Source organism: Prunus mume, linkage group LG4, assembly GCF_029339155.1.
Source record: "Prunus mume cultivar Tortuosa linkage group LG4, ASM2933915v1, whole genome shotgun sequence".
In the NCBI taxonomy this organism is placed as follows: Eukaryota; Viridiplantae; Streptophyta; class Magnoliopsida; order Rosales; family Rosaceae; genus Prunus; species Prunus mume.
Window position 1 is genome coordinate 11949812 of NC_142701.1, and position 22667 is coordinate 11972478.

A 22667-nucleotide genomic window follows, 5' to 3' on the forward strand; every position below is an offset into this window, starting at 1 on the left:
GCACTTCCTTTTTTGTTTACTTATCCGTGTATGCACTAGTGTGGCAAAGACTTCCTAATCCATCATCTCCTTTTGTCCAACTTTTCCCACAAGATCTTGAAAAAAGTTACAAGAATTAGACCATATTACCAAATAAATTAGCCCTTAATTTATTTAACTAATCTTTTCAAATTGAAAAGAGTGGTAAGATGCAAGATCTACTGGTTCTAGGCAGCAATATTTTGCTCAACTTTGTAAGAATCATGGCTTGAAACCTATAAAATTGAAAAAAGAAATGCTTATTTGTTGAAACTCAACTTATCACATGCTTAGATTGTGTAAAGGTTACAACAACGTCATCATTTTTTTATTACAACAACAAAATGAATGACAATCTGTTGAGGGACGAAGAGTGGAATGTTTGCTTTACTTCGTTGGACTTTTTCAAAGTGCATGTTTTATGACACTACATGTAATTCTTTTGGTGTTTATTACCCAACATCTCCTATTGCACTTAATGATTTGTTTTATATCAGTGCTACCTTTGCTAAATATTGATCTCATCCAAATTGTAATTTTAAAAAGATTTGTGAGGAAATGGAAGCTAAATATAAAAAGTATTGGACATAGGTTACTTACACTTTATGTTTTGGTGCAATATTTGATCCTAGAATTAAAGTAAGTGATTTGGAGGTAATATTGACTGAAATATCTAGGAATTTATCCATCTGTTTACCGCTTACAATATCTAATATTCAGAATACTTTCAATGATACTTATGTATTAATTGTATGAGAAAGAAATATAATGTATTAATGTTGGTACAAAAGATACACAAACAGCTCCACATGTTCCTTTATCTTGACTCTTCTTCATCTAGTAGTGCATATGTTTTTGGTATGCTTGCTACCAAAGGAAAACAAAAGAGTGGAAAATGTTCTCATACTGAAGTTTTTAAATACTTAGATACCAAATTTGCTGAATTTATGACTGAGAAATAAACAAAAAAATTCAATCTTTTGGATTGGTGGAAAGCACATGAAAAGAACTTTCATGTGCTTTCTATTATGACACGTGCTGCACTAACACCTCCGGTGTCTACAGTAGCTTTTAGTACAGGTGGTCATGTGTTAGGTGAAAAGAGGACGAGGCTAACTCATCAAATATTGGTGGTCCTTATGTGTGTTAAAGATTGAGAATATGCAGATTTTCAAGCTCAAAATTTTGTAGATGAAGATCTCCGTTATTTTGAAGATGATGGCACAAGTTCCCTATCTAATGAAAACATCTAGTAGATTCCATTGTGGTTATTGTTGGGTTTGAGTAAAGCAAGTGATTGATAGTTGAGTAGATGCCAACCTAGTTCGGATTTACTCAATCTATAGTGATGCAATATCTCAACCTTTTTGTTTTCATACCTATAAATTGTAATTTTTGAATTTATTAATGAAGTGGACTGGTTTCAATTTTCCTTAGTATTTCTAATGGTTTCTGTCTATGCTTTAGCTGGTTCTTGTTTTCATGTTCAGCATTTTCCCTGTGTTGTGTGTATTTCCAAGAGGACGAGGCTAACTCATCAAATATTGGTGGTCCTTATGTGTGTTAAAGATTGAGAATATGCAGATTTTCAAGCTCAAAATTTTGTAGATGAAGATCTCCGTTATTTTGAAGATGATGGCACAAGTTCCCTATCTAATGAAAACATCTAGTAGATTCCATTGTGGTTATTGTTGGGTTTGAGTAAAGCAAGTGATTGATAGTTGAGTAGATGCCAACCTAGTTCGGATTTACTCAATCTATAGTGATGCAATATCTCAACCTTTTTGTTTTCATACCTATAAATTGTAATTTTTGAATTTATTAATGAAGTGGACTGGTTTCAATTTTCCTTAGTATTTCTAATGGTTTCTGTCTATGCTTTAGCTGGTTCTTGTTTTCATGTTCAGCATTTTCCCTGTGTTGTGTGTATTTCCAAGATCTAGGTAGTTTTTGCATGTCTTCTTTTATTATTTTTATTTTCTATATACCAAATACCAATGTATATGAAATGAATGTTGCTAATATTGGTAAACATGCACAGATGTCTGTGTTCGTAGAACCACGCATCTCATTGCATTGGTGCATTGCATTTTCCTTTTAGTGCTTTGCATTTTCCTTTTGTGCTGCTCCGATATTTAATGTGGACTAGCTGCCTTGATATTTTTCTAATTTTCATCTCCATAAGAGAAAATATTATTAATGGATTGAATAATTGTATTAGATATTACATTGAATTGAATAAGAATTCTCTTTTTGAGACATTTCAGCACTTCCTTTTTTGTTTACTTATCCGTGTATGCACTAGTGTGGCAAAGACTTCCTAATCCATCATCTCCTTTTGTCCAACTTTTCCCACAAGATCTTGAGTTACAAGAATTAGACCATATTACCAAATAAATTAGCCCTTAATTTATTTAACTAATCTTTTCAAATTGAAAAGAGTGGTAAGATGCAAGATCTACTGGTTCTAGGCAGCAATATTTTGCTCAACTTTGTAAGAATCATGGCTTGAAACCTATAAAATTGAAAAAAGAAATGCTTATTCGTTGAAACTCAACTTATCACATGCTTAGATTGTGTAAAGGTTACAACAACGTCATCATTTTTTTATTACAACAACAAAATGTGACCGACTTTACAGTGCACACTACATGTAATTCATTACCCGCACCAGTGCTACAAATATTGATCTCATCCAAATTGCTACATAGGTGCCCTACTCTAGCCATCAACCGCTTGGATACTTATGCAAAAGATACACAAACAGCTCCACATGTTCCTTTATCTGACTCTTCTTTATCTAGTAGTGCATATGTTTTTGGTATGCTTGCTACCCACTCATACTGAAGTTTTTAAATACTTAGATACCAAATTTGCTGAATTTATGACTGAGAAATAAACAAAAAAATTCAATCTTTTGGATTGGTGGAAAGCACATGAAAAGAACTTTCATGTGACACGTGCTGCACTAACACCTCCACAGTAGCTTTTAGTACAGGTGGTCAAGGTGAAAAGAGGACGATAACTCATTATTGGTGGTCCTTATGTGTGTTAAAGATTGAGAATATGCAGATTTTCAAGCTCAAAATTTTGTAGATGAAGATCTCCGTTATTTTGAAGATGATGGCACCCCTATCTAATGAAAACATCTAGTAGATTCCATTGTGGTTATTGTTGGGTTTGAGTAAAGCAAGTGATTGATAGTTGAGTAGATGCGTTCGGATTTACTCAATCTATAGTGATGCAATATCTCAACCTTTTTGTTTTCATCCTATAAATTGTAATTTTTGAATTTATTAATGAAGTGGACTGGTTTCAATTTTCCTTAGTATTTCTAATGGTTTCGCTTTAGCTGGTTCTTGTTTTCACTTCCCTGTGTTGTGTGTATTTCCAAGAGGACGAGGCTAACTCGGTGGTCCTTATGTGTGTTAAAGATTGAGAATATGCAGATTTTCAAGCTCAAAATTTTGCTCCGTTATTTTGAAGATGATGGCGCATCTAGTATGGCACCAACCCCAGTTGCAATATCTCAACCTTTTTGTTTTCATACCTATAAATTGTAATTTTTGAATTTATTAATGAAGTGGACTGGTTTCAATGTATTTCTAATGGATCTTACTGGTTCTTGTTTTCATGTTCAGATTTTCCCTGTGTTGTGTGTATTTCCAGATCTAGGTAGTTTTTGCATGTCTTCTTTTATTATTTTTATTTTCTATATACCAAATACCAATGTATATGAAATGAATGTTGCTAATATTGGCAAACATGCACAGATCTGCAGTTTCTCATTATTTTGTCTGTGAAGTAGAAGAATTATTGTTTGTGTTGTCGTTTCTCATTATTTTGTCTGTGTTCCAGAATAAGAGATTGTAATGTAGTTTATTAATGGATATGAGCTGTTTACAATTGATATATTTTTTTTTCATTAATTTAATATGCTAACAAAACAAATTATTCAAGTTACATGGGCCAAGTACGGCCCGATCCAAGCACGGCCTGCCACGAAATGGACTTGAACTTTGCCGAGTTAGGTATAATATTTTAATAAATGAGTTGGGCTCAGCACATCCCACTTAATTACATGGGCCAACACCATACAGCCTAAAAAACATAATGAGCCAGCCCGATTCGACTCGTTTTACACCTCTAGTCCGTACCAACTATATGCACCGGTAATTAGTTAATTGTATAGCAATCCCTACAGCTTTTAACTAAAGGAAATTATTTGATTCAAAACTTAATTAGCCGCACGGATGATGAAGTTGAATTATATAAGGAAATGGAACATATGACAAAAGTAATTAGTTTATTTATGCTAATGTTATTTATGCTTATAATAAAATGTACTAAACTATGTTGTTTTATTTGTAGATAACATTGGTGCTCAATTCTTCAATCCACTCACCACCAACACTTGAGTTTGTAACATTGGTGCATTGCATTTTCCTTTTAGTTTGTAACTTTAATTAACTTTGAATTGGATTTTTGTTTTGTTATAACTTTAATTCATTTTGCTTTGCATTTTCCTTTGGTTTATAACTTCTTGAGAAGTTTAACTTTAATTGGAATGCTTGGAATTGTAACTTTAATTTTCTTAGGTTGTGAATGCTTGATTCTTGAGAACTTGCGGTTTTAATTTGACAGAAAATTCCTTAATTAAAGCGAGTTATTCCTAATTACAAACACACCACCCTTTGGAAATTCGATTAGATGAGCACATCATTCTCTGTCCCTCATTTGGAAATCGACCTCATCATCAACATTAGTAAATTAATAGTAACTCAAATTAATAATCAATCAAGAAAATTGAGATCATCAAAATCAGCTAGACATCGAAATTTATGGACTATCCTTAGTGTAAATTTGTGGGCTCAATCTCATGCAATATGTCCAAACCTTTACAAATAGGGGCAATGTGTGCAGAACCAAATCAACCACACACAGTTTCAAGTAGATTTGGGTGAGAAAGAGAGAGTCTGTGAGATTAATTTGAGCTAGTAGCTATGGACATGAAGGGAAGTAATTTAGCAGTTGTGGTTACGATGTTCATGATGGTTTGGGTTGCTATGGGCCAATCGGTTGACCCTAACTTTGTTGATTATTATTCGCTTGCCGATGATGTCACACCTTTCGAAAACTCTCCTCATGTCGATAAAATTCCACCTCCTCATCAAAACCCTAGACCTGTAATCCCACCTTTTGAAACCGTATCACCACCTATGATCAGAATCCCTGTTGTCCCAAAATCACCTCCTCCCACTTCTCATCATGTTCCTCCAAAACACAACCCATGTCTGAGAAAATGCCACAGAAAATGCAACGATAATGACAAGTTGATAGTTAGAAAAGCTTGTTTTGAGGCCTGCCCTGCTGAATGCAAGATTGAAGCTAACAATGTCTCTCAAAAAGTGTATAATTGCTGCGTAAAAGCCATACCCACATATCCTACCCCTGCTATTGGTATGTATATATCTTTAGTCTTTTTTCTTGTTGGGTTTTATCTTTTTTATGGTTTTGGATTGTTTATCTAATTGCAGTGTTTTATTTTTCCATTTTTTTGTGACAGTTGCTGAAAATAACTTCAAGGGCCAATTGGATTTCTGCTATAAGAGGTGCAGCTCAAGAATGAAGATCAATAATTAGATATTTTTCTAATTTTCATCTCCATAAGAGAAAATATTATTAATGGATTGAATAATTGTATTAGATATTACTACTCATGGAACGGTATTGAATTGAATAAGAATTCTCTTTTTGAGACATTTCAGCACTTCCTTTTTTGTTTACTTATCCTTGTGAATGCACTAGTGTGGCAAAGACTTCCTAATCCATCATCTCCTTTTGTCCAACTTTTCCCACATTTCCCACAATATATTCTTGAAAAAGGTTACAAGAAATAGACCATATTACCAAATAAAGTAGCCCTTAATTTATTTAACTAATCTTTTCAAATTGAAAAGAGTGGTAAGATGCAAGATCTACTGGTTCTAGGCAGCAAGACTTTGCTCAACTTCGTAAGAATCATGGCTTGAAACCTATAAAATTGAAAGAAAAAAAAAACGTGCTTATTCGTTGAAACTCAACTTATCACATGCTTAGATTGTGTAAAGGTTACAACAACGTCATCATTTTTTATTACAACAACAAAATGAATGATAGTCTGTTGAGGGACGAAGAGTGGAATGTTTGCTTTACTTCGTTGGACTTTTTCAAAGTGCATGTTTTATGACGCTACATATAATTCTTTTGGTGTTTATTACCCAACATCTCCTATTGCACTTAATGATTTGTTTTATATTAGTGCTACCTTTGCTAAATATTGATCTCATCCAAATTTTAATTTTAAAAAGATTTGTGAGGAAATGGAAGCTAAATATAAAAAGTATTGGACATAGGTTCCTTACACTTTATGTTTTGGTGCAATATTTGATCCTAGAATTAAAGTAAGTGATTCGGAGGTAATATTGACTGAAATATCTAGGAATTTATCCATCTCTTTACCACTTACAATATCTAATATTCAGAAGACTTTCAATGATACTTATGTATTGTATGAGAAGAAATATAATGTTGGTACAAAAGATACACAAACAGCTCCACGTGTTCCTTTATTTGACTCTTCTTCATCTAGTAGTGCATATGTTTTTAGTATGCTTGCTACCAAAGGAAAACAAAAGAGTGGAAAATGTTCTCGTACTGAAGTTTTTAAATACTTAGATACCAAATTTGCTGAATTTATGACTGAGGAAAAAACAAAAAATTTCAATCTTTTGGATTGGTGGAAAGCAAATGAAAAGAACTTTCATGTGCTTTCTATTATGACACGTGCTGCACTAACACCTTCGGTGTCCACAGTAGCTTCTGAGTCTGCTTTTAGTGCAGGTGGTCATGTGTTAGGTGAAAAGAGGACGAGGCTAACTCCTCAAGGATTGGTGGTCCTTATGTGTGTTAAAGATTGGGAATATGCAGATTTTCAAGCTCAAAATTTTGTAGATGAAGATCTCCCTTATTTTGAAGATGATATCACAAGTTCCCTATCTAATGAAAACATCTAGTAGATTCCGTGCATACTTCTAATTGTGGTTATTGTTGGGTTTGAGTAATGCAAGTGATTGATAGTTGAGTAGGTGCCAACTTAGTTCGGATTTACTCAATCTATAGTGATGCAATATCTCAACCTTTTTGCTTTCATACCTATAAATTGTAATTTTTGAATTTATTAATGAAGTGGACTGGTTTCAGTTTTCCTTAGTATTTCTAATGGTTTCTGTCTATGCTTTAGCTGGTTCTTGTTTTCATGTTCAACATTTTCCCTGTGTTGTGTGTATTTCCAAGATCTAGGTAGTTCTTGCATGTCTTCTTTTATTATTTTTATTTTCTATATACCAAATACCAATGTATATGAAATGAATGTTGCTAATATTGGTAAACATGCACAGATCTGCAGTTTCTCATTATTTTGTCTGTGTAGTAGAAGAATTATTGTCTGTGTTGTAGTTTCTCATTATTTTATCTGTGTTCTAGAATAAGAGACTGTAATGTAGTTTATTAATGGATATGAGCTGTTTATAATGTATATTTTTTTTCATTAATTTAATATGCTAACAAAACAAATTATTCAAGTTACATGGGCCAAGTACGGGCCCGATCCGAGCACGGCCCGCCACGAAATGGACTTGAACTTTGAGCCGAGTTAGGTATAATATTTTAATAAATGAGTTGGGCCAGCACATCTCACTTAATTATATGGGCCAACACAATACAGCCTAAAAAACATAATGAGCCAGCCCGATTCGACTCGTTTTACACCTCTAGTCCGTACCAACTATATGCACCTTTAATTAGTTAATTGTATAGCAATCCTACAGCTAACTAAAGGAATTTAATTCCTTAATTAATGACAGAAAATTCCTTAATCAAAGCGAGTTATTCCTAATTACAAACACACCACCCTTTGGAAATTCGATTAGATGAGCACATCATTCTCAGTCCCTCATTTGGAAATCGACCTCATCAACGTTAGTAAATTGATAGTAACTCAAATTCATAATCAATCAAGAAAATTGATATCATCAAAATCAGCTAGACATCGAAATTTAAGGACTTTCCTTAGTGTAAATTTGTGGGCTCAATCTCATGCAATATGTCCAAACCTATAAATAGGGGCAATGTGTGCAGAACCAAATCAACCACACACAGTTTCAAGTAGATTTGGTTGAGAAAGAGAGAGTCTTTGAGATTAATTTGAGCTAGTAGCTATGGACATGAAGGGAAGTAATTTAGCAGTTGTGGTTACGATGTTCATGATGGTTTGGGTTGCTATGGGCCAATCGGTTGACCCTAACTTTGTTGATTATTATTCGCTTGCCGATGATGTCACACCTTTCGAAAACTCTCCTCATGTCGATAAAATTCCACCTCCTCATCAAAACCCTAGACCTGTAATCCCACCTTTTGAAACCGTATCACCACCTATGATCAGAATCCCTGTTGTCCCAAAATCACCTCCTCCCACTTCTCATCATGTTCCTCCAAAACACAACCCATGTCTGAGAAAATGCCACAGAAAATGCAACGATAATGACAAGTTGATAGTTAGAAAAGCTTGTTTTGAGGCCTGCCCTGCTGAATGCAAGATTGAAGCAACAATGTCTCTCAAAAAGTGTATAATTGCCTGCGTAAAAGCCATACCCACATATCCTACCCCTGCTATTGGTATGTATATATCTTTAGTCTTTTTTCTTGTTGGGTTTTATCTTTTTTATAGTTTTGGATTATTGTTTATCTAATTGCAGTGTTTTATTTTTCCATTTTTATGTGACAGTTGCTGAAAATAACTTCGAGGGCCAATTGGATTTCTGCTATAAGAGGTGCAGCTCAAGAATGAAGATCAATAATTAGATATTTTTATAATTTTCATCTCCATAAGAGAAAATATTATTAATGGATTGAATAATTGTATTAGATATTACTACTCATGGAACGGTATTGAATTGAATAAGAATTCTCTCTTCGTTGAGATATTACAGCACTTCCTTTCGTGTACTTATCCTTGTGAATGCACTCCTTTTGTCCAACTTTTCCCACAATATATTCTTGGAAAAAGTTACAAGAATTAGACCATATGACCAAATAAATTAGCCTTTAATTTGGATAACTAATCTTTTCAAATTGAAAAGAGTGGTAAGATGCAGGATCTACCACCAAAATTGGTCAATCGGCAACTTAACCTAAGTCCAGGCTATGGATTCAGGGTCTGAGTCCTGAGTTCCGATTCAAGATCTCTGGTTCAATGTCCCGAATTTGAGTTTTCACACCAAACATAACTCACAACATATGGGTTGAACTAAATCCATTGTATTGGAATTTTTGAAATAAAATATATTAATTAAAAATTGAACTTTAGACTCTAAAATCTCTTATTTTCAAATCCAACAAGAAATTGTCATCTTTGATTCCCAAACAAAGCATTTTAGGAAGATGAGTCTGTAAATTTACATTTTAGCCCCAAATCCCTCATCCAAACACAGGCCTCTTACAATTGATTATAACATGTCATTCTACAGCATTAATCCCTTTGATTAAGTATAGTTATGGAAGGTACAGATTGTACTTAACGGCTATATATGATTGAGAGTCCCTTGAATTCCAGAAGGAGAATTGATTCTAATCAACCAATTATAGTAACAAATTCAACATTTAATAAGATAAATCACTGCATTTAAATTTAATTAGAGTTATATAATAACAACAAATGAATCAAATCAACAAGTCAACGAATTCAACAAAATTATAAACTTGTGCTCAAAATTAGGACAAGCAGCACATATTGCTCTGCACACAGAAATCTCATCAAGAATGACAAGTACCATTGACAGGAGGAGGGCTTCCAAGTTCCAATCCTGTGAGAGATCTAGAGAGAGAGAGAGGGGAGGGGGAAGAGAGAGAGAGAGAGAGAGAGTAGAGGTATGGAAATTGAAGCAAGTAGTTTAATGAGAGTTGTGGTGTTGATGATGGTTGGGGTTGTCATGGGTCGATATTTAGATCCTACCCCAGAAAACTCACCCCCTCCACCTCCCTTTGACCTTACCCTAGAAAACTCTCCCCCTCCACCTTCCTTTGAGCCTACCCTAGAAAGCTCTCCCCCTCCATCTCCCTTTGGCCCTACCCTTCAAAACTCACCCCCTCCACCTCCCTATGCTCTTGGCCTTGAAAACTCACCCCCTCCACCTCCCTATGCCCTTGGCCCTGAAAACTCACCTCCTCCACCTCCCTATGACCTTCGCCTTGAAAACTCATCCCCTCCACCTCCCTATGATCTTGGCCTTCAAAACTCACCCCTCCACCACCTCCCTTTGGCCTTACCCTTCAAAACTCACCCCTCCACCTCCCTATGACCTTGGCCTTCAAAACTCACCCCTCCACCACCTCCCTTTGGCCCTACCCTTCAAAACTCACCCCACCACCTTCCTATGACCCTGGCCTTCAAAACTCACCCCCTCCACCACCTTCCTATGACTCTGGCCTTCAAAACTCACCCCTCCACCACCGTCTTATGACCCTGGCCTTCAAACCTCACCCCTCCACCACCGTCCTATGACTCTGGCCTTCAAAACTCACCCCCTCCGCCACCGTTCTATGTCCCTGTCCTTCAAAACTCACCCCCTCCGCCACCGTTCTATGTCCCTGTCCTTCAAAACTCACCCCCTCCGCCACCTTCCTATGACCCTGGCCTTCAAAACTCACCCCCTCCACCTGCTCATGACTCCCCAACATTGCCAAACCTAAGTCCTCCTCCTCAACAGTCCTCCGATGAGGGCTGTTTGATGTTGTGCATGGACACTTGCTCGAACAGCGACGTGGACTGTTTAAGAGGATGTTCTTCTATGTGCAGGGGCCCTCATCCTAAGCCTATAAATTTTGATAAGTGTACACTTCCCTGCAAGCATCCCATGCCCTATACCGCTGCTGGTTTTGGTTTGTATATTAAATAAAAGCATTTTGCTTTTGTTTCTTTTATGGGTTTTCAATCTGATAATTGCAGGGTCTAACTTCTCTTTTTACTTTTTATGTGACTTCTGGTGCAGAAAAATGGACGCGCGATAGACTTCACGATCTGCCGTAAACAATGCCTCAAGAAGGTTGCTCTCCCTACTAACTGATTGCTACTTTTGTCATTGCGAATCAGGGTAAACATCCGTGAGACATGTACTTGGAATAGATATTAACATTATTAGATCCAACAATTTTTTGTGTTAAAGAACTTTTGTCTGATATTATTCATTGTTGGTGATTTTGTCCTATTTCATCCCTTTTTCTCCTTCTGTTGAGAACTTTTTTTTTTTTCTAATGTGTTTTGTACCCAAAAGAAATTACAAAGAGTTCTCCTTTAGCATACCAAAAGAAATTAAGCATGAAAGTTTCAAAAAAGTGGAGAAAATGAAGAAAGTTTGTCTTCAAACCTAGGAGTGAGCTTGAGAGGGCTCTGAAAATGAATCAGAATTGGCATTACTAAACTGGGACATTTTCTGACCACAAACAAAATAATAAATCATAAGAATAAAATTGGTGTTGTGATTAAAAGTAGCATTTCAATGCTTCTATTATTTTGAACATAAGAATTGGGAATTACCATAAGGTTAAAAAAATGGAAATTTGCAGGCCGAAGCAGTATAGCACATGGCCGCTTACAGGTCCTGCTTTTATACAACAATCCACCTCTCTTACAGATTCTGCAAAGCCACAAACTAAAATTCTCCCCTAAAAAGGAAAAACAATCATAAGGAGAAAATGGGCAGAGCAGAAGAGGCACAGAAATAAGATGAAAAAATGGGAGAGGTTCTAGTTGGAACAGGGGAAAGATTAAAATGCCAAAACTGTGAAACTTTCTTCACCAAAAAGCTCTACCGTTCTGAGAAAACTCAGGATTCATCAACTCCAAGGTATTGTGAGTGAGAGGCAGCAAGAAGGGCAGCTCCAATGCCAGAACCATCATTAGAGTGCTCAATAACGATACTCTCGGAAACTTCCTCTCCAAGCAATTCTCTTAGGGTATTCTCCATGCACTTACTATATTCATTGTAATGCTCGTACAATCCACCATCCAAAGCTACCACTGTCCTCTGTTTTTCCCCATCCTTGAATGCGTCTTTTCCCACCTTTTTCAGAACACCTACAATTCCAGCAGCAGCAAGGCGAGCCCCACGTGTGGCAACAATGTTGCAGAGCTCCACAACAACTTTTCTTATTTTAAGAGAAGTATTTGATATCTGAAACAGAATTAAACTTCAAAGATTTAAATCTACAAAAACTTATTGATTTAGTTTGGGAATCAAAATTTAAAAGTCATTCATATGAAGATAAGAGAATATCGTCCACAAGATTCAACCTCTATATCACCCCATAACATAATTGCCGTAAGTCTATTTAAGACAATTATGACTTTGCTAACAATGCAAGTGAGAAGTCACGGAGATATGAAAGCAAATAATAAGGTTTGACAACTACTGAAACTCCAGATGACGTGGAAAGTTAAATATACCTCCAATACATTCTTCAAAATGTCTCGTACCACCTTAAGATCAGAGGATGTGTCATGATGCATTGCAGACATGTCAGGTGTCCTGCATGATTCATAACTCACAATTTAACTACTTCGTGAAAACAAATCCCAATCCACTATCATCATTCCAAATAATCTAAACAACGTGAATAAAATTAAATCTGAAAAAGAGAAACTATATACACCAAACAGCAACATATACAACAAAAGTAACATAGTGGGCCTAAGGAAAAACCTCAAAATGAATGGGACTTTTAACTTTGGTGGAACAGTGTCACCAAAAAGGGAAGCTTCTTCAGCAATCTTACAAAGAACTCTGCGAACAATTTCTCCCAAGTACATTCCAGATATTAGCTTCTCAAAAATCTGAAAGAATCAATTGAAAGACGTTAAAATATGAGTATTATCTAGTTTGTTAATAAAGCTAAGCAAAACAAACTTAAGAAGTATATAAGTACAATCACCTGATCACCAGGGTTTAAACTTTCGATATCCAATGAGTGATCATATTCTGTTAATGGAAGGTGTGCTGACTTAAAACTGCCCCACTCCATGTTGATAACCTGCAGTCCATAGAAAGCTGCTTCACTATTCGCTTTATAATTTGCATTTGCATATTGTTTTTATAGTTGTACAAACAAAAGATAGTATTGAATATGAAATTGACACAAGTCAATGGCCGTGAAGGAACTGCTAACCATATCTCCAGATTTAGGTAGAAGACCATGCCATTTTGGTATTGCATGTGCACGTTCTACATATGCTGCATTTGTACCCGTGCCTAAAATCACAGCAGCAACAACATCCCCATTGACATACCTACCTCCAGCTAATGTCCCAACCGTGTCATTAACCTGTTGTGAGAAAGTGACCATTAACACCTAATTTTAAACAATAGTTTATATGAAAAAGCATTTTAAATGCTGTTACAGCACAAATCCAATAAACTATGTACTAACAGAATCAACATGATGGTCATTTTTTTCAATGTTCTAATAACTGATCAACTTTAACTTACCAGAGCAGACACACGCATATCAAGGCCTTGTTTTTCAATGGCTTTACTCAATTCAGCCACAACATCTTGGCCAACCTATTCATCAAGAGTTAAAAGTCAAAAGGTTGAAATAAGGGTAAACAAACAAGTTTCACAATTTCAGAATCTGTTTATTATTGGACATCCGGCAATAATTCAAATACTAGATATGCTTACTGCTTCCAATACATATAATATACTAGACATCAACTCTTATCTTTTGACTTTTAGCGCCGAGGGGAATGGCTGCTCATTCAACAGGGGAAAATAGAATACAGTATTTGGCGTGTGTATTGTTTATAAATGATGAAGTGCACTTGAAGATAGTCAGAAGTAGCACTGACTACAATTGTTAAGAACCAAAAGATAACTTCAACATTTTGATGAGGACACTATATTACAGAAACTTAACCACATTCATAAGTTACTGATTCACTGTACTCTCTATCTTAAGAACTCAAGCACTGCTAAGTGAAATAACTTTCATTTAACAGGAGGAAATAAAATGAAATAATAGATGTAGAAGATGGATCTCAGCTTGAAGATGATGAGAGGTGGGACTAGCCATACATCTTAAAATCAATAGTGTTTGACTGATGTTAATGTTTAAGGATGCTGAAACAAGACTATGGATATCATCTTCCTAACATCACCTCTGTCCAAGTCAATGTTTCAACAGAAGCAATGAACATTATCAACAGAGATACAGAATATGTAGGAAGCTTTTCTAAGGGCAAGCATGATAACATCATGCCAAATAGAAATTATTGGCTATAGTGTAGCTCACAGGCACCAAAGGAACTATCCAACCTATCTCAACACAAGAAAAGAGCAGTGAAGTGTGTCTCATTAAAATTAAAAGGAACAGATGAGGCGAGCTTTTAACTTCTCTGAAAACTGATGAGCGTAATTATCAGAAGAAACTACTCTTAAGCAACAATTTCTAGATACATTACCTGGAAGAAGAAAAACAAAATTAAACACTGTTCCACCTTTCATTTTTCTTTCCTTTTAAAGTACAGAAAGTGCATGTCAGAGGCGAATACGGATAGAAATAAATCTTAGTGGATATCCAGTAATGACACAACAAATGCAACAACTATATTCACTCAAAACGGAGAAAAAATATACCCAGGCTGCAGACCTTAAATTTCAGAAAAGGGATCTAATTGAATTTCATAACTGGGAGTCTCAGTCATCCAAACAACATTTTTTGGAACAAAATAAGGCGTAGACCAGGAGAGGGCAAAAGTCAAACTCTGGCCATTGGTGTGACCCTAAGTGCTCTACCACTAGAATCATGTGCCCCACGATGTTCAGGCATATTTTTGGATTTCAGTCCATCATTACAATGGATTAAACAGAAATGGACGAATGCATTGCAAACTCCCGGCACAGTTATATCTACACTTCATAAGTGCTGATATTCACTTTTTTTCTAACAAGGGAATATTAAAGGAGAATATAGAGAACATTAAACTAAGTAGAAAACAATTATCAGAGAATATTAAAGGAGCCAAAGTAATGAGGACTGAACTGCATCATCTATAGAGAAGCCTTTCGTCCACTTAATAAGGGTCCCAGAATTAATTGATGATTGCAGCACAGGGAATGAGAAGGTAAAACCTAGTTCTCTCTGCCTGCCAGGAGGGAGTTGATAATCTTGACTTTCTTTAGCAACAAATTTTGCAAGTTCTGCTGCAATGTAGTCAAACAGTGCCTGAAATCACAATTATCCTTTAGACTTGAGAGATGTTTCGCATAAAGCACCTTGATTTACAATGGCATTCTTAGTGACAAACTACTTACATCTGAAGTCCCAACCATAAGATTTTCAGGAATTGAGACCTCCGTAAATTCTTGACTAATAATTCCACGACCCTTCCCCCCCAATTGCACCCTCAGCACACGGAAGTTTGTTCCTCCAAGATCCAACGCATAAAACAAACCTTTTTCAGTCCTGAAACACAAAAAAATAAATAATAAATAATAAAAAAATGTATATATATATATATATATGAGGAGGTATTCAGTTTAAACCTCTTTCAACAGCTTGTTTAACAACAATAATAAGACAGAGTAGCTACAAAATCATACATTTAGGAAAAATTTCAACATCTGACAGCAGAAATTTCAATATAAGTCATATTTTTGTTTAAGACACGACTGTTTCAAGGACTATGAAACATACACAAGGTACAACTCACTCCTCAAAATTCTATAAGAAGAGATAAACATGCCACAAAAAAAAAAAAAGAGGATAAATCCATACAATTTGGAAAATTCTGATTGGCCCTATGAATATGATGACAATTGTATGAGAATTCAACCAAAAGTTTCAGTCCATCTATAAATAAACAAAACTTAACCCAAAATATGGCAGATTCACAACAACAAAATAAACTATAATAACTGGATCAAGAAATGGACTTTGAATCACCCACATCCATATAAACAACAACAGAAGCACCCACGTCAATTATACCCAAAAGAGATCATCTGGAACAAATAAAAGAGACACCTTATAGACGAAGACCCAGAACAAGTCGATCCAAAACATACATATTCACGTTATGAGAGCAAAAGGGTTGATTGATTGAATATATACGTACCCAGTAGGGAGATTGTCGACATAGCTAATGATCATCTTGAGCTTGCTGCCACCTTCAGAGGCAAGGCCGGCGTGCATCTCCACAGCCATGGCGTCAGCCACCTGCCTCAGCTTCCCAATGGGGGTCCCACACTTCTCCTCTAGCTCTTTGACGATGGCGGTTGCCCGAGCCCACCGGCCTGAGCTCCGCATGTGGTGGCGCACCACCAGAGCGGCGGCTGCGGCGCACACGGCCGCCGCGGTAATAATCACCACCGCCTTCTTCCCCATTGTGTATGTAGATTTGATTGATTGGGTTTGGAGTTGTTTGTGGAGATTGCGGAAAATGGAATGACGAATGAAATTCTGTGTGTTTCTTCTGGTTTTTGGGAGCGACGGGAATTGGGGGAACGTTTTAACGGTTTGGGGTGACCTTTTATATGAGTAGGGCCACAATTGGAATTTCAGTGATAATTACCCCCAAAGGACAACAAATAATTAGATTGGAGCTCTATTTGTTTCCAACAAGAATTACAATTTTATCCCACAGCAAAAAAAAATTTAAGGATTAGGTGTCTCTTCCTTTTTCGGTCAAGATTTAGGATTTGTTTCTTTTTTGATCAAATTAAGGATTATTTTTACTGAATATTTAAATATTTAGATGGAAAGATTTCTAATGAAGGATTTGGATTTGAATTTTCAATTAAAATGTCTTTGACAAAGGGATTAAACATTTGATAAGATCACTTGAGTTTCCAACTTCTTGCATTAGTGTGGAATGGATGGCTTCATTTGACCACAAAACTATTAATCTTCTTATCTTATCTTGATAGAATCCACGTAGGAATGATGAGATTATTTCTAGGATCGTGAGTGATGTAGTGAACAAAATTTATTATTGTTTACTTTATAAGTAATTTTTTATTAAAGAAATAAATAGATGTGTTGACGAATTTATGGTGTATAAATAGAGTTAACCATAAACTCATCCGCATTTTCTTTTCTGAGTACTTTTTGGCCGATGCCATACACTCTTATTTTGATTAGGAAGAGAATCAGACTTATAAGTTATAATGGAAATATTTTTACTCACTATTTTAACTCAAGGTGTATGTTCATTATCTTTCTTAATACTTGACACGTGTTCATAGATATAACCGTAATTAACTTTTTACTTTGATTTATGTAACCATAATTATGCTTATGGACATATTTCAAGTGTTGAGGAGGGTGGTGAGTATATAATGTTGGTGTGACTTATGGACTATTGAGTTTCTTTCCTTACACACCAAAGATTCTCATTATAATTGTACTTGATTTACTTTAATTTTTGATTTCCTACTGTAAATATAAATAAGAATTTATTATTTACTTGGTCACTAAGGCTCCATTGTATTATAAATATGACCTCCTACAAGAAGAGGAATATACAGAAAATTCTCATAAACAAATATTCTCATATTATGTTTTATATTTTAGCATGGTATCAGAACATCGATCTTGGAATTGTTGACTCTAGTTTCAAACCCCCGTTGCCGTTATGGGGGTTGATGATTTTTTCAACCCTCATGAAGATAGCATCATCGACTCTTTCTCTCATTCTCAACCAACCATAGCCGAGTTGAGTGCCTAGTGGCTTAGCTCCTATAGATGCAGACTTTGACCCCGAATTCGATCCTGAATCAAGATCCTATTTTGATGACCTCAAGCCCGATCCTGAATCAGGATCATATTTTGACGACCTCGACCCCCAACTACTACGACGACCTCGACCCCAACTACAATGACAACCTCGACCTCGAATTTGTCTCTGATTCAAACCCAGATCCCGACTTTGAATCCGACTGCGACTCGCGACTCAGGCTAAGATCCCGATCTGGATTACTACTAAACCTGTATCATATGCATCTTCCGCTGCACAGATTATGACTTCCCGACTAACGACCTCGACACATGGACGAGATTGCACATACTGTGGTGATCCGAGACACACTCGTGATACTTGTTTTAAATTGTATGGCTACCCCGAATGGTGAGCTACTCTCAAAGATTGAACATAACGTGATATAGCCAGTAATGGTATTGGTTATAGATTCTAAACTTCGGATATGAGTTATTCCAAGAACTGGATACTTGATTCCAAAGAAACTGATTATATGACGTTTGATCCCGACGAACTTGTATTGCTAACACCAATAGAGTTACTTGTCCTGTGACAGGGGCTGTTACTGTTGTACTCTCATTCTCTCATTCTCTAATACTTTACTTCTTCCATCTTTATCCAATAAATTAATGTCTGTTAATCAGCTTACTGAACAATTAAATTGTTGTGTACTAATTTACCTGAGTTTTTGTTTGCTTCAGGATATTCACACTAAGAAGATTCTTGGTCGTGGTACTAAGAGATGTGAGCTATATTATGTAGATGACTTCAGTCCCGGCATGGTTAATAGTGTGACGCATCCCTCTAATATAACATAAAAGCAAATCTAGTTGTGGCATCGTCGATTGGGACATCTGTATTTTAGTTATTTGAAGCATCTTATACTTAGATTTATTCTCAGGTTTCAAAGACTACAACTTCAAATGTGATACTTGTATTTTGGCCAAGAGTCACCGTGTGCCATATCCATTGAATACAAACAAATGTACTACTCCATTTACGTTAATTCACTATGATATTTGGGGACCTTTACCTATCACTGCTCCTTCTAGCGTTTGGTGGTTTGTCACATTCGTAGATGATTGTACACATATGACATGGCTTTATTTGATGAAGAATAAAAATGAAGTGTTTTTCCATTTTCAGTTTTTCCACAAACATATGACAACTCAATTCAATACTCAAATACAGATTCTTCGCTCAAACAATAGTGGAGAATTTGTCAATCACGACTTTCAAGATTACTTCCAACAACATGGAATTATTCATGAGACGACTTTTCCTTAGACACCACAACAAAATGGTGTTGCTGAACAAAAGAATTGACATCTTCTTAAAAAAGCCCGAGCACTTTCTAATCAGCGCTCATGTTCCTTGCCATCACTAAGTTGTCACCGCAGTTCACATGATCAACCGTATGTCTTCTGGTGTATTGAACTTTAAAATAGCCTTATAAGTGCTTGTGCAACATGAGCCCCTGCCCTCTGTTTTGGTACTCACACCCCGAATCTTTGGATTTGTGGCCTTCGTTTATCTCCACAAAAATCAATGTAGCAGACTTGATTCATGTGCGCTTCATTGTATTTATGTGGGTTATGTCACTCGTCAGAAAGACTACCGCTGTTATCACATTTCAAACTGACGTACCTATATCACTTTGGATGTAACCTTTTTGGAATTTGAGATATTCTTTCATGACCCAACATCAAATTCTACATTTCATGGGGAGATACGTAGTGAATAGCAGAATTAGAGCAACTTGAAAACCGATGAAATTCGCCTCTGTACAGAAGCGATCGATCGTTCTGCCTTTGATGATCAATCACCCCGAGGTATGGAGCACAAAATTGCTCTCGGTCAAGAAACGATCGATCGTCAAGAGTCTGGAGCATGAGATTGCTCTCCGTTGAAAAACGATCAATCGTTCATTCACAGCGATCGATTACCAGACCAGCCTGACCCTTGCGAAGATGTTTCTGATCCGAGTCTCATGCCTACAGACAATACAAAATAGTGAGAGGAAGACCTCATTCTGACTCAACAATCCCAACAGACTAATCTCCTGAGAATATCCTTTCGGTAACTACTCCTACTACACTTGTGAATTTAGATGATAAATATATTGAATACCAATTACCTTAGGTAGAATCATAGGAAGCCGCAAAACTGTTATTGACTTGATATTGATAAGACATCAAAGTATCCAATTGCGAATCATGTATCCACGAAGAAGGTGTTTGAACCACTCAGGTCTTTGTGCTTCAGTTGTCTGTTATTTATATCCCAACTAAGATTGCTGAAGCATTGAAAGATCCTAAGTAGGTTCCAGCTATAAAGGAAGACATAAAAGCTTTTGAGAAGAATCAGACTTGAGCACTGGAAACTTTACTACAAGGAAAAAGGACTGTCGGATATAGATGTATGTTTACCATAAAACACAACACTGATAAATCTATCGAGCGATACAAGGCAAGACTTGTGGCGAAAATGTACACACAGACTTATGGTGTAGATTATGAAGAAACCTTTGCATCCGTTCCAAAATTAAACACAATCAAAGTTTTACTGTCCCTTGCAGCTAATTTGGACTGGCCACTACACCAGTTTGACCTTCCTCCTGGATATAATACTACTCAGACTGGAAAATATGTCAATTACGAAAGGTGTAGTATGGACTCAAATAGTCACCACGTGCATGGTTTGAGCGGTTTACCATAGCAATAAAGAACAACTTTAATAATATATGTTAATGATATGATTATACTGTGAATGATAAACATGAAATATCTCATGTATAAGACTATTTGGCTACTGAATTTGGGATGATGAATCTAGGTGGACTCAAATATTTATTGGGGATTGAGGTGGCTTGATCACAACAAGGCATATTTTTCTCTCAAGGGAAATATGTCTTAGACTTGTTGACAGACACATAAATGCTAGATTGCAAACCTGGAGACACTCATATTGTTCAGAATCATCATCTTGGAGAATACTCGGATCAAGTTCCAACTAACAAAGAAAGATACCAAAGGTTAATGGAAAGATTGATCTACTTGTCTCATACTCGACTAGACATTGCTTATGCAATGAGCGTCGTCAATCAATTTATGCATTCTCCGAGTAAAGACCACATGAATGCAGTTCTTCGAATACTTAGTTATTTGAAGTCTGCACCTAGAAAATGACTTATGTTCTCAAAACATGGTCATCTAAATATTGATGGTTACTCAAATGCAGATTGAGCAAGCAGTATAACAACTAAAAAATCCACATCGGGTTACTTCACATTCATAGGAGGTAATTTGGTGACATGGAGCAGCAAGAAACAGAAGGTAGTAGCTTTATCCAGTGTAGAAGCCGAGTTCAAAGGCATGACTAAAGGAATTTGTGAACTCCTTTGGTTAAGGAAGTTACTTACTAAACTTGGGTATAAACTCACGCCCACAATGAATCTCTTTTGTGACAACAAGGTTGCTATAACTATTTCATAGAATCCGGTTCAACATGATCGCACTAAACATGTTGAGGTGGATCGACACTTCATCAAACAGAAGCTTGAGGCTAAAGCGATTCAGTTTCCTTTCGTGAAGTCTGAGGATCAATTAGTAGATATTTTGACAAAAACAATTTCCAGTAGAGTGTCTCACAATTCACTAGATCAGTTGGGCATTAGTGACATCTATGCACCAACATGAGAGGGAGTGTTTGCATGACTTGTGGACCATTAACTTTCTTTCCTTACAAACCAAGGATTCACATTATAATTATATTTGATTTACTCTAATTCTTGATTTCCTACTATAAATAGAAATAAGAATTTATTATTTACTTAGCCACTAAGGCTCCATTATATTATAAATATGACCTCCTACAAATAGAGGAATATATAGAAAATTCCCACAAACAAATATTCTCATATTGAGTTTCATATTTTAGCATAAATCTTAGGTTAAAGTGCTGAGCAAAAATGTCCCTAACTTATAATAAACTAAGGAATATGGGTGCATTTCGTTCGAGGTTTAGAAGTTTGAGAATGGGTATTAAATTACCTTTTCATGTTTGGAAAAGTGCACTTTTAGGAACGTAATACATGATTCATGGGTATGAACTTCCTAAGTATGAGGAAATTTCATACCATTAGCCCTACTTGGGAATCTTTTCCCTACTTGGAAAAACATTAATGCATTTTTTTGGACTAACTTATCCATATTCTTACTTTTAAATACCACATTTCATTAATAGATTCAAATAAAAAATAAATTGTGTTATTGGATTACTCAACAACCTTTCCATTTTCCAATACTGCACGTTCTAAACATGGGAATGAGAAAAGTTGGCATTTCCTAGTCCGTGTGATTAGACATGGAAGTTTCTAGTTGGTGCGAAAGTGGAATTTTTATTTTGGGTTAAATACTTTTTTGGTCAATGGGTTTTACATGAAAATTCAATTTGGTCACTGAATAAAAAATTTAGCCAACTTAGTGAATGTGTTTTCCAAAGTTGACAATTTATAGACATTTCGTTATCTTTAGTTTTTTTTTGGGGGAGGAGGAGGAGGGGGAGGGGTGTGGGTTTAAGGAAGCAGCTTCAATCTTCTTCCTCTAGAGTTTAGGGTACTCAACGAGTTAGAATATATTGTGCTATTAGGGCTTCACTAATTGTTGGAAATTTTGAGTTGAAATAGAAATTGTGAGGTATAAGGAAAATCAAAACGCCAAACCAAATTAAAATAAAATTAACAACTTACCAATATATTTTGGTACTCTATCACCTTGATTAGGTCTTTTGCCATCCG

The 22667-nt window shown here is 36.0% G+C and overlaps 1 protein-coding gene across 1 annotated transcript; it reads right to left on the reverse strand.

Moving 5' to 3' along the window:
- Window positions 1-11572: 11572 nt before the first annotated feature.
- Window positions 11573-16695, reverse strand: LOC103327827 (hexokinase-1-like). Its single transcript, XM_008230194.3, has 9 exons — window positions 16229-16695; window positions 15426-15576; window positions 15154-15336; window positions 13599-13673; window positions 13279-13434; window positions 13045-13143; window positions 12816-12946; window positions 12560-12641; window positions 11573-12287 (listed from the first exon to the last, which is right to left on the reverse strand). The coding sequence occupies exons 1-9, from the start codon at window positions 16495-16497 to the stop codon at window positions 11940-11942; spliced, it is 1494 nt and encodes a 497-aa protein (XP_008228416.2). The 5' UTR covers window positions 16498-16695; the 3' UTR covers window positions 11573-11939.
- Between the last annotated feature and the right edge of the window lie 5972 nt (window positions 16696-22667).

Bases quoted from the DNA above. Each gene is read 5' to 3' on its own strand.
- LOC103327827 (XM_008230194.3), bottom strand. From the start codon at position 16,497: ATGGGGAAGAAGGCGGTGGTGATTATTACCGCGGCGGCCGTGTGCGCC. The intron at 15,577-16,228 runs GTACGTATATAT...TTTGTGTTTCAG, and splicing joins GTCGACAATCTCCCTACTGG to GACTGAAAAAGGTTTGTTTT. The intron at 12,642-12,815 runs GTTTTTCCTTAG...TGAATCATGCAG, and splicing joins AAAGTCCCATTCATTTTGAG to GACACCTGACATGTCTGCAA.